The sequence below is a fragment of the Gavia stellata genome, chromosome 1 (assembly GCF_030936135.1).
Source record: "Gavia stellata isolate bGavSte3 chromosome 1, bGavSte3.hap2, whole genome shotgun sequence".
In the NCBI taxonomy this organism is placed as follows: domain Eukaryota; kingdom Metazoa; phylum Chordata; class Aves; order Gaviiformes; family Gaviidae; genus Gavia; species Gavia stellata.
The window spans coordinates 98,622,001-98,635,243 of NC_082594.1; the positions used below are offsets into that span (position 1 = coordinate 98,622,001).

At 40.9% G+C, this 13,243-nt stretch overlaps 1 protein-coding gene across 1 annotated transcript; it reads left to right on the forward strand.

Moving 5' to 3' along the window:
- The first annotated feature begins 705 nt into the window (after nt 1–705).
- On the forward strand, nt 706–13,017 carry TMPRSS2 (transmembrane serine protease 2). Its single transcript, XM_009809392.2, has 13 exons — nt 706–720; nt 1,561–1,756; nt 2,074–2,157; nt 3,574–3,693; nt 5,004–5,133; nt 6,232–6,342; nt 7,193–7,236; nt 7,967–8,141; nt 9,793–9,968; nt 10,978–11,073; nt 11,947–12,089; nt 12,664–12,816; nt 13,006–13,017. The coding sequence occupies exons 1-13, from the start codon at nt 706–708 to the stop codon at nt 13,015–13,017; spliced, it is 1,455 nt and encodes a 484-aa protein (XP_009807694.2).
- Nucleotides 13,018–13,243: the final 226 nt, after the last annotated feature.

Here is a 13,243-nt window from a genome sequence, read left to right on the forward strand (position 1 = left end):
ATACACTGCTATATGCTTGAAACATTGGATGTAGCCCCTCTCTTTTACTCTATTTGAAAAACTTTCATATCGGTGTGGCATATTGTTTCCCTGCTGTGCTTCTCCCTGTTTTTGGTGTGGTGGCTACAACATACAACCAAAAAAGCAATTGTTTGCAACATGGAAGAGTGAAAAAGATGTGGCTTGTGGGGCTGCTAGCCGTGGCATTATTGAATAAGTTAGCTGAATTTGTATTTCCTGATGCTTTGTTCATGTTCTCGTTTCTGTGTCATAAACCTCAGAGCGATACATGAGTAAGTGTTGAGAGAGGCAGGAGGACCTGAACTTGGTACTGACACCATGTGGGTTGTTGCCAGGATATTCTTTAACTCTCATTCTGTCAGCGAGAGTGAGCACTAACTTAATCTTCTCGGTTTGTGTGGTGCTCGTGTTAATGAATAGTTGCCACTGTATAATACTCAAGGTTGTATTGAGAGGATATTGAGATCCGATTTCATGCTGCACCTTAATTTGTACCCTCTCTTGAGATACTTCCGTGTATTTTTTTTCCCCCCAGATTTGGTGTTTTTCCAAAGGAAAAACTGACAAGAAAGGTAGACAAAGCTTCTGGTTGTGATTGTTTTCTGTTTTTGTTTTTTAATTAATACAGGTTCACGCTTTACTTCCAAACACTTGAGTTGTTTCAGTACTGCTGACAAAGGAAAGATGACCTCTACGGCAGTAAGTAAACAAAATATTCAAAGTATTCCTCTCTGGGGTTGTTTTTTTAATGAGATTTTATTTCTTTACAAGTAACAGCCTATTGAGTGATGTCCTGGTTAACAAGTCTTAAAATGTGGAATATTTGTTGTGTTTTCTGCAAAAAGGGAAAGATTTACTGTGAGGTAGGTGTGAGAGGCTTGAATTAACTAGCATTTCAAGTGCTCAGATACTCCTGGGAGAGATTTATACTTTTAAAGCTTATTTTGGAGGGATAGATTGGAATGGCTTCTAACTAGTTCTTAAAGCTCTTCCAGGATAAATATTCCACAACCTGTTGTAGGCCAATGTGTTTCAGAAATAGCTTAGGTATACCTGGTGTTTTCATAGGACAAAATAGGGCAGTAAGCATTTATCCTAGAACTGGACAACTGCACACACAAAGACTGTTACTTTGATGACAGTACTGCCTAAAACTATCCCTGCTGCTTATTTCTACCCTGTCAGATGTTCCAGTGCAATGGTTTGTGCAGCCAGCTGGAGGCCTGGGCTCAAGAATACTTCTTAGGTTGTGTTACTTTGGATCAGGAAACTGGTTTCTTCATATACCTTCTAGCCTCACTCTCAGTTATTTTTATTATTCAAAGTGCGAGGTATTAGGCATGTACTGTAAATCTCTTTCTCCATGTAAATTGGAGTCCTTAGTACGTGTATACATGCGTGGTGTATTTCTGCATTGTCAGAATTACTTAGTAGGGTTCTGAATGTGAATGGCATCTGAAACTTACTTTGTCCTAATTGCAGTCTTGACTCTTGTTTTTTGTTTTTTCCTGTTTCCTTCCCCTCAACATTATCATTTAGGGTTCACCACCATACTATGAAAATCATGGCTTTCAGCCAGAAAACATCTCTTCTGGCAGGCAGCCAGTAGGTGCTAACCCGTATCCACAGCACTTCTCAACAAATGCTTCATCAGTGCCAAGCTATGTCCCCAGGGTTGCTACCTATCAGTCGAGTAGGCCAGTAGCACATTCATCTGGGAGAACATGTGCATCAAGTAAGTCTTTTCTGGGATTTCTTCCAGTTTTGGACTTAAGGTCTTCCAAAGTAAGATAACAAATAAATGGGATCTTCCCTTCCAACTCCTGTATTGAAGGAGCCACCTCCCTGCGGATGAAGAAGTAATAGTGGGCTGGGATGCTGGTGTAACTGGTCAGGAACCTGGGTGATTTGGAGGAAAGGTGGTGGAATGGAGAAAAGTCTGTCTGACAAAAAATGTCTGGTTTTAATGTCAAGGAAATAGATAGTGCTGGTGGCTGGAAAGTACCTTATTTGTGAATGTAATTTCTCTCTTTCTCCTTGCTTTCATTTCAGGTGTAAAGAAAACCATGATCATTATAGTATCCATTTTAATAGTAATTTGTTGTGCAATTGCTGCTTTCTTCATCTGGTATTTTGGTAAGATTTTTTTTTTTGGTTCTGAAAGAAAAGATGTATTAAACTTTTTTAAAGTTAGAAATATACATTCTTATCTTCCGTTTTATGCTGAATTAAGGACAGGAAAGTCTTCGTTACCTATCTCCTGAGAGATGAACTAATAGTGCTCAGTTTTGTTTGTGTTTTTTTTCCTTTCTTTTTAAGGAACAATGCTGCTGTAATTTTCCTTTCCTTTCATCAAGTAAATATGTTTTTCATGTTAAGTGATGTCATCAGCTTTTTGACTCTTCTGGAGCAGATTATTCAGGTGGCCTCTCTGGCAGGCTCCAATCTATCTGGCAAAAGCTGGTGCAGTCCAACTGTACAGTGCCATAGCTGTTAGTAAAGAGTAGTTTGCCCTCTTGCAAGGCTTTTTGCGCTGGGGAATAGCTGGGACGTGACTGTGCATGGCCAACACATTCTGCAGTGCATTTCATTAGGGAAGTCACTGCTGTGAATCCTCTCTGAAATGGAACTCTGTCCCAAATTTAAAATTCACTTAGTTTCAAGTGGAGGAAGGAGATGGAAGTAAATTTGTATACCTTAACTGCAAGAGTGTAAACGGTCAAGATACGTATTATTTTGGTAAAATGGGATCTCGGAGCAGAAGTAATTCACGTCCGTTTATTTGTTTCTGTGAGGCTTTTGCTTTGAAAGTGTGTTAATGTTGTGTGAACCGAGCCTGTCTCACCACTGTAAGCCACATACCACAGGTGATATGTTTGCCTTGGAAGTCATCCCCAACTGGGGTGACTGAGCTCTGAAGCTGGGCTAGGCCAATTACGCTCGGCTTAGATGAAGTTTGTCTTGAACTATCTTAATTTCCCTTTCAGTGAAAGCCACTTTTAAAAGGAAACTAAAAAAACAATTTGCTATGTTTTTAGAAGCCTCTCCTTTCTCTTCTGTGCAGGAAAAAGAAAGGAAGAGAGAGGGGTGTTCATTTAAAACTATTAGGATGAGACTTTGTGTTGTTAGGGGGTTTTTTACTCACTTTGATTTATACAGGGTGAATGTAATATTGTTGTAAATGGCAGTGAAAGCAAGAGGATGTAATTGGAGTAATCAGTTTCTTCCTCCTTTTCTGTTTATAAGTATTATGCTTTGTCAGTGTAAAGCTGACTCCTTTTAGGCAACTTAATGGTGCTTGCTTATTCAGGGGAGGCAGTGGACAAAATCCAATCAGCTGCATCAGTGACTTAATCAGACAAGTGATGTAAAGGACAGAGCAATACATCTTCTGTTGTGTCAGGCTAGGTCTCCTCCCGTCTCTGAGTTTAAGAGCTCTTTCTGATGTTTTGCTCTATCAAAGTGGAATACTCCTTAAAATGAGAGTTGGCAGTAGTCACCTGAGGCTAAGCTGATGTTCAGCCTAACGGCTGTGTTGCTCTCTCCCTGCAGTAGAGAATCACTGTCTTGGCTCCTTAATAGAGTGTGGATCTTCAGGAGTGTGCATGCCCCCCTCGCAGTGGTGTGATGGAATGAGCCAATGCCCCGACGGGGAGGATGAAACCCGGTGTGGTGAGTGCCGGCAGTCAAGGAGGGGGACGTTCAGCCAACTGCAAGAGTTTTTGAGCAAATTGCCTTGTCCAAAGCTTGCCTAAGTCACAATAGGGCCATTTTAGCCTAAGTTATAGCTCTAATATGGTTTAGGATGTCTGAGTGCTTTGAAGCCTATATCTAGATATTCAGTTTGTTTCCAGTCCAATTGAAAAGCTGAAACAAAATGACTGACGCAAGGGTTTGAGCTGGCTTAAGTTTGAATCAGTTTTTAAAATACTACCTTTTCATTTGAACGGCGTTTGTGCAAAACTGAATGCAACATTGTCTCTGGAATGAACAGTCATCATTGACTTCTCAGTAGAACTTTAGGTGATAACATAAATCTGGTGGTCTTCAATCAGGCTTGTCTTTTTCTGCATATTTTGTATTCCTCTTTCCCCCAATAATGCTTCAACTACTTCATAAGAAAACCTGGTCTGATCTGTGTTTTCAACTGAAAACGTGCCAAGGAAGCTTTGGTGCAGAGCTGAAGGTGGAAACATCATCAATCTGTCCATTCCAAAGATGTGGCATCTTGTTTTTAACACCTGTCTTGTGCCAGTGCTGCTCTGGAAAACCCCGGCTGTGCTCTTATTCTCTCTCTGGGAACTTGTATTCTGCACATGCCTCAGGCAGGGTTAGCATTTACTGGCATATGCTCTAAACCGGTTCCTCTCCATTTGGTTGAATAATTGTTTTTTGGAGAAGCTTGTCAATCTGTTCTTTTGCTTGAACTATTTTATATTAAATTCTTGTGCAAATAAATACATAATGGGGCATGGAATGTCAAAGCCAATTGCTTCTTGTTACATTCTTGCTCTACAAGTCCTTCTCTGAAGAAATTAGGTGTAATAAGATGTAATATAAAATATATTACAATAGATTATATTTTATTTATACATAATATATGATATATCAAGAAATATATGGTTGCGTAGGTAAAAGATAAGAAAAGATTGGGTATTGTGATCTTTTTCAGTGGTAGAATGTGAAAGAGAATTTTGACCATAAAAGCTGAAATGAAAAGATGAACACTATCTTGTACACTTGCATTTTTAAACTGGTAGTTCTTTTAAATTGCCTTACAAAAAAGAATTAAGTCATTGTGATATTTCTGTCTCTTTGATGTTTACTCAGAATTTGAGTAGAAGGCAGCATTAAATTAACACCAGTTCATACACACAAGAATATATTATGGGTAACAATACTTTTAAGTAGAGAAAGAGCAGTAACATAGCGTGTGGTGTTCTTGGTTTCTTCTTTTTTTCCCCTTCTTCCTTTTCTGGCAGTTAGACTTTTTGGACCAAACTTTATCCTGGAAGTTTATTCACCTGTCAGCAAATCCTGGTATCCTGTTTGTCAAGATGGTTGGAATGATGATTATGGGAAGATTGCGTGTAAAGACATGGGCTACAGTGTGTAAGTCTAACCTTCCTCAGCCTTTGCACATACATAGAAAGGTTAAAATTTCCCTCTTGCCGTTTTTAAGAATGCGTATCTGAAACAAAAAGCAGCTGGCAATCTAGTTCTTGTGAACCCAGGTGGGTCTGATTTTTAACGATGGTAGCTGTTACAGAATCAAAACAAAACGTTGCTCCAACAATAATGGGGTCTCGCATGCATGCAGCAGTTACTCAGTGGGGTCACTTGTATCCAATACATTCACTTACAACCATCTTCCAGAGCTTGCTTCAGATCATTATAATTGCTCAATAGCATCCAGTCTGACTAAACCTGTCATCAGCTGTATTACACAGAAAGCCTTGATCTTCTGAGGACACAAGCAACACCAGCTGTTGTGGAAGATCGCCATAACATTCGTGGCCCTGAGTGCTGCCCACATTCTCCCCATGTAACACCATAGCCTAAATTCTTCTGCGGTTGAGATACTTGATGTTGCCTCTCTTTGCTACAGATGGCAAATGCTGTCTTCTGTTGTGCATGGAATAATGGAGTGAATTTATTGCCCTGTCAGGCAGAACTTGTGTGTGCCCACGCTGCGTCGTGGGGCTCTGAGTTCAGGTCTCTGAACCAGCAATGACCCCAGTAGTTCCAACTCCAGTAAGACAGCCCAGTAGCAACTACATGGAGATCGTCCTCAGCTAGAAAGCCTGGCAGAACAGCAGCACTTGCTACCCCTCTTGTGACAACCACATTTCTGTGGGACAGCAACTTACTGGACCCGAACTTTGCTATGCTGTGAAAATGTTCGGGCAAAGGCATTTCTTCATCTTGCCCTGTGTCATGAGGCTGAAGATTCCTACAGTACATGCATATTAGATAAAAAATATTATTTTAATCTAGTAACTGTTTGATGGGAAATGAAACTTGACAAACGTTTAAAGAATCTGAGTCTCTGGCACTGTACTACACCACCGGGGTTCTGTGTTTCATAAAAAAAAAAAAAATCATATTTTTAGCGTTGTTCATGTCAGAAGCTCTAGCTTGGCACAGTTTATTGTTACTTGTTTGAAAACTGAAACTACTGGGTTTCATAACGGACCTTCTGTTTTGCAGAGATACGTATTACTATAGCGGAGGAGTAGCAACTGATGTTAGCTTTAAAAGCTATATGAAGCTGAACACAAGCGCCGGGAATATAGACTTATACAAAAAGCTGTATAGCAGGTATCTTTGTTTAATATAAACTTTTTTTCCTTTTATAAGGGGTCTTTTTAGCTGTTGTAAGAGGTGTAGCTTCTGCCCATAGCATAATGCAAGCACATCTTTCAATGGGAATTGTTAGAGAGAAAGAGACTTTGTTTTTTAATCTGATTGCAGCAACTGCTCTCCCTCTATTTAAAAACATAGCTGTCATTTTTCCATCCTTCCTCTCCTCTTTTAAAAGAGAAGATGTCCCATCGTGTTCCCTCCATGCTGTCTAGAAGGTTGCCATGTTAAAGATACTTTTCTAAGGCTCTTTGGCCATGAGCAGGAGTTTCTGTATGGCGACAACAGCTACCAGCTGTAACACATTCACAGCAGCTGGTACAGCTTTTTTTTTTTTGTCACATGACCACACAGCATGCAAAATGGATCTTTCACTGTGGAAAGTATCATTTTTGTTCTCATTAAACAACTCCGAAGTGTCTAGTTTCTAAACTTGTAGTCTGCTGTGCCTGCAAATTTCCCATGGCTCCCTTGTTTAGGTTCTTCTACAACTACTTCATAAATCAGCTCAACTATTTCTCATGCTGTTCTTCATCTTGCTCCTCAATAGGCTTACAAACCTTTTGTACTGGTGACTGCAGTCTTCCACATGACAGTTTTGGTGAATGCAAGAAATGGTGGAGGCCAGAGGGTTGCTCGTAGGGTAGCTGGAGAGAGTGAAGAAAGGAGGGAACCCTCAGCAGGAAGATGAGGGTGAAGGCAGGGCACATAGCTGGAAAGGGTAGGAAGCAGCTGGGGCTTGAGCTTTGACCACCATTTGCTTCACTGTGTGCCTAAAATCCTGTTTGGTTTTTTATTTCTATTGCAGTGATTCCTGTGCATCAGGAAATGTGGTTTCTCTGCGCTGCATAGGTAAGTGACTGTGTTTCTCAAACTTCTGCTTGCTGATGCTTTGAAATGCTCTAGCTGGGAAATCCTTTTGAATCTGCATAAGTAATTGCCATCTTTTGATGCAGATGATTTAACTCTGTTTCCCAAGTTTCAAATGGTGCAGTTTAAGGAGCAGGGTGGGTGGGAGAGGAGACAGGGAGGATGTTGGATCCCCAGTTGCTTTTGTCTTGGCTGCCACTGGTTCCTTTAAATGACTTGCCTGCGGTGGAGCTCTGTAGCCTTTGCCCGGCAGGCGTGGTGGGACGTCTGTGGCGCATCTGCTCTCCAGCACGTGGCCATCGGGTGGGCAGTGCATTCCTGACGGTGATAGACGTTATGAGATGACTCCTGGCTCTTGCCTGTTTTGTTGCACAACACAAAGGCGTGTGCCTGTGTGGCTCACCAGAGATGCTTAAATACCACACTCAAAGGTGTAATGAACCACTGGCTTATGGTTTGTGGTGAACCGAGGGCAGCAGCTACCAGATACTCGTCTTGACGTTTGCAATGTGAAGAGGGTCTAGGCTTTGGGAGACTTGGGATCTCAGTGTCCAGGGCAGGGGTCTAAGCTGTGGCGTATTGAACGCCAGCGTTGCAGAGTTCGGACGTGGTCTGCACTCCCCTCTGCTAGTGAAACCTGAGCTGCAGAAGCCATCTTCCAGACGAGCTCGCTCTTTAACTAACACCTCTGTGTGTGTAACTGACTCCTCAGAGTGCGGCCTGTCCACTAAAAGCGTGAACATTATGAACAGAATCGTGGGTGGCAGCGCGGCGGTGCCGGGGCAGTGGCCGTGGCAGGTCAGCCTCCATGTGCAGGGTGTCCATGTCTGTGGGGGCTCCATCATCACCCACCAGTGGATAGTGACGGCAGCACACTGCGTGGAAGGGTGAGTCTTGCCTGCGTGGGTGCTGGAGCGACCAGCACGCTTGTTCGTCTCTTGAATGCCAGTTTTTCTTGTTTCAGGCTGAAATGCACAAATTCACTTAAGTCTCCCAAGCCTCTGCTTTAAAACTGATTTAAATACCATTCTTCCCTTCCCCCCCTGCCTTGAATGCAGGTGCTAGGTACAGTATTTTGTCTATGTAGCAGTATGGTTTTCAAGTATTAAGGGAAAATTTGTTCTGGAGGAGGCTGGCTGCAGATCTTCTGTCTGCTTTCTACAGGAAAAAAAAAATTATTTTACTTGTTAAAGGTGGAAATTAAATTGGGTGGTGGTGTTGGGCACAGACACCCACCCAACTTAAGAGGTAAACTCAAGGCATCAAACTTAATGCCAGACAGTACAATGTTTTCATGAAGATGTTGAATTACACTGTCAGGAAAAGCAAAGAAAAGGAAAAAAAGACAAAAAAAATCTCCAAACCCTCAAATATCACACAACTGTAGATATGATCAATTTAAAGATGCCTGTACCATTTATTTCCTCGTATCTTCATGCTGCAGGGTAGTAAGCCCAAGTCAGTATTAAATGTAGATTTATACCCATCCAAGGAGCACTTTACGTAGTCATCAACAAGAAAAATAGCTGGTGCTTTGTACATTTTTAACCTATAAAAGAGCATTGAGGGTGTTGTGGTACCTTGTGTACAGCTGCAGAATATGCAGTGGCCACTTCTGTTGGAGGGAAAACCCACTAAGCAAAAACATTTTAACGGTTGGTTGGCTGGAACACAGTTTGTGGCTAAGCCAAGGAAAAATAACTTTGTCCTTAACCTTGAGAAAGGAATGCAAGTGTTTATTTTTATGTGATAATCTTATCCCTCCTTTGTTTTCTGATTTGAGCTCTGTAGTATGCAAAGTTTTAGGAATGGCAACCAAGCTGTAGCTGGCACAAAACTAGTTTTCAGTCTTGATTTTTTTCTTTTTTTTTTTTTTTTTTTTGGAGAGGGGGTGACTTTCAAGCACTACTGCCTTGGCAGTTCTTATGGAGGGTGGGAGTTTTAACACTTGTGGGAATTTTTCTATTGAGCATTTGTAAACTGTGCTGGAGCACAGGAGACTACTTAAATTATATCTAGTGAGCATGCTTAACATTTCAAAAAAAACCCACCAAAACCCAAATCCAAACAAAAAAACCCTGGCATTTTCAAGATAGTGAAATTCCTTCACTTGGTCATGTTTTTACTAATTCTGGCTTCTGCTGCCCTTGCATGCTTTGGATAGTACATGTGAGTGATACCACTGACATGTGAGACCTCGGAAATATCTGCCTGATCCCTCAGCCACGGAAATCAATAGACTTCAGTGTTGCAGTCTCAGACTATAATTTGCTGTGCTGAGTGACTAAGGGGATAGACAGTGATACTTAACCCATTTCAAATTTTTTTTCGATATATTTATGAAATTAGAGTCAAGCTTTCCCAAAGTTAGATGTCTTGCAATTTGTTTACCTTATTCTTCAGAACAGTAGTCGAATGCATGTGCATTCTTGGTCGCCCATGCATTTGACTACTGTTTCTGAAGACTATTTTTTGAAGGTCATAATCCGTGATTTGTTACCAGAGAAGAAAACCTTCTAACCTTTCTTTTTTCTGTAGACGATTTTCTGACCCATACAGCTGGAGAGTTTATGCTGGGATTCTGAATCAGAATGAGATGTTCTTAAGAAAGGGATACAGAGTGCAACAGATAATTTCCCATCCAGACTATGATACAGATTCTAAAGACAATGATGTTGCCCTTATGAAGTTAGAGACACCGCTGAGTTTTACTGGTATGTATTCTGCTCTTCTTAAGGCAAAAATCCAATGGCAATGAGCACATTTTTTAAAAATTCTGAAGTTCATCAAGAAATCCTTGTAGATACTTACGGGAAGGACACAAAATATGGGTAGAGACACCTTAGAGACAGGGTAGAGATAGAGACAGAGGGCACATGCTCTGATTTTCTAAGTAGGATTTATTTAAATCTAGGACATGGTAAGGGAGTTTGGGTTCATCTCAATAGTGTACTTTTACCCCAGAATGCTGTATGATGCTTAAGTATTGCCACTCCTTTATGTGCAGACTCAGGATGTAGTGGTGGAGCAGCTGACTAAACCAAGTATATCAAATAAGAATTTGAAAAAAAACCCCACCAACCCCAAAACCAAACATTACAAGAAGTTCCTTTCTTAAAGTAGATGTAGCTGGTTTGTAAGCAAGCAGTAAAAAATAGAGGAAAAACCATTATTTAAACTTGAAGTGCTTTTTGTGTACAGGTCCTTTATATTTCAGTGCGTCAGTTTAAAGCTCCTAGAAGTAATCTGAAGGGGCTCTTCTGCTGCTGAGAGCAGGGAGGTTGTCTGTTTACCAGGTTTTTGTTTCATACTTCTTTTATATAGGCATTGAATCCTGCTTGAATTGTGATTATTTTCAGCAGGGTTTTGCAAAGAGAATGCAGAGAGGTAGTTGTCAGAAGTTTTTCTTTGTCCTCTACTGATCAGAAGAGCTGGTGTTAATTGTTCTAGTTAGCCTGATGAGTTGAGCTAGAACCATTAACTGTGCTTGTTCCTCACTTTGAGGAGAAGATTAGGTAGCCATCTGGAAAAGAGCAGCTGGTAAGCTTTCTGCTGCTGCCTGTATTGCACAGTATTGCTTATCTGCAAGGAAGGTAAAGTACAGAGAAAATGCATGGTGGGTATGTATCTAAGTGGTGGTCACGCTGAGATATTTCATATGTATTTATTTTAAATTATGTCTGGACATCTGGAATTACAGATGTTACTGTGTTTGTTTTGTAGATACTGTACGGCCAGTTTGTCTGCCTAATCCAGGAATGATGTTCCAGCCTAATCAGGAGTGCTGGATTTCTGGGTGGGGAGCAGAGTACCAAGGAGGTAAAGAGTGGCTCTGGAATATTTTGGTCTTCTACATAAACCAGTCCTCTTCAGTCTACAAATAACCATTGCATGGGCTGATGGGGCCGTTTGAGCCAGATCTGTTGATAGACTATTTTTTCACCTGTTCTACAGCCCCTAATATTTACACAGGGCATTCTGTCTCAAAGCAAGTTGTGATGTGTTGGATTTAGCAGGCTGCAAAGAAGCCTCAAATCAGGACCAGGGCCCGAAAATATTCACACAGGAAACAAGTCTGTGCCCCTGCTAGCAGGGCCACCTCTCTTGTAATAAAGGTAGCTGTATGCCAAGCCAGTCCTCTGTGAACATGGGTAAGGGCAGGAGCCTGTCCTTTCCACCACCTCAAGGTAAAGTAGCATGATGCAAGTAAATTTGTAAGAAGTGAAAAGGAAAGGGAGGAAAGGTTTCTTTCAGCATGAGAAGGTACTGACTGGGGAGTGGGATGTTGGGGAAGCTGGACCCTGAATATGGGAATTGCTGGCAGCTTGTGCTGAGCCATGGAACTGTGGGGAGGTCCTCTTCACCTCTTGCAGACTTCATGTGCTTTTAATAACCCTGTAGAAAACACAGTTGATTTGGGGCTGGAGTAGGCCGGTAGGTGCCACGTTCTCTTGCTTTACAGTACACTGACAACAAAGCAGGGTAACTCACTGACCTCTTGGAAGGGAGTTTTGATGTCACAGTTGTCTCTGTGCGATGGACCATACATCTTAAGTGTCCATCCCTATGTTTCTAGTAAGTTTATTTCATCTTGAACAGTGCTAGCTGCTGGGATTTGCAAGAGCAACATAATATGATGTTTGCTCTAATTTTGTCTTTGTATGTGTGTTTTTGTGCATGTTTCAATTTTAGGTAAAACATCAAATAACTTGAATTATGCTATGGTGCCCTTAATAGAACGTTCTAGGTGTAATTCTGTCTACATCTATAATGGCATGATTTTGCCTACAATGATCTGTGCTGGATATCTAAGTGGAGGGATTGATTCCTGTCAGGTAATTATTCCTAATTAACACCTAATAATAATCTGATTATTTTTGTGGTCTTACTAGTAGGCTTTTTTAATCATCTATTAATTGCAAACAGATCCTACACAAAAAAAAAAATAAAAATTGAGTAACAATTTGGTTGGGCTTCTAGTTCCTTTTGTGGTGTATCCCTTTAAAAGGGAGGGCTTTTGTTTCATCTTCTGAATAGCTGCCAGTGCCGAGTTCTCACTAAATACCCAAAGAGGGTGAGGCAGTCCTTTTTAATGCTTCAAGGATGTTTTGTTATCTGGTACTTGAAAGTAAACAAATGCTCTCAGTGATCATGGTGATACCCGAGCATTATGCTCCTGAACAAGAAAGTCAGTAATGCCTATCTCATTTAGTGCTTTGGGCAAACAATTTTCACCCCTGTTGCAAGCAGTCATCATTTATTACTGCAATTGCCACCACATTTTGTTTCAGTGACTGCCTTAAAATGGTGCTTAGCTTTTTTCGAAACTTAACCTGTATTCCTGAAGTGAAATGGATTGTGTCTTTCCTGGTGGCCAGGTCGCTAATAATATGCTTGTGTTTTATGCAGGGTGACAGTGGAGGTCCGCTAGTAACTAACAAAAACTCTCTGTGGTGGCTGGTTGGAGATACCAGCTGGGGAACTGGCTGTGCTAGTCCCAATAGACCTGGAGTGTATGGGAATATGACTGTGTTTACAGATTGGATTTATAAAAATATGCAGGTAAAATATTAGGGCGTTTTTAATAATTTTAAATGTCCCAAATCCGGAAACTCGATTTTATTTATAAAAATAAATAAATGTGACTTGTCTGCTAATGAAGCTCTTTTCTTCAGGAGCATCCAAGTAATTGATAAGACAGTCTGTCAGCAGAACTTGAACCTTTTTTTCTGGTTTTGTTTTTTTAAACAGGCAAACAGATGACAACGCTGTCTGTCCTTGCCGATCGATATTTCTGAGAACAAGAATAAATGAAGCCATGGGTGCCTGGGATATTTATTCACTTTGCAAATGATTTTTTTGTTTTTCTCTTTGAATTTTCTTTTTAAAAATAACATGAAGGATTGCACACTCGGTTCTGTGCTGGCTACAGTGACTGATCTTAATCAATGAAGGATTATCACAATGAGCACCTTTCTTCTTGTTGTGG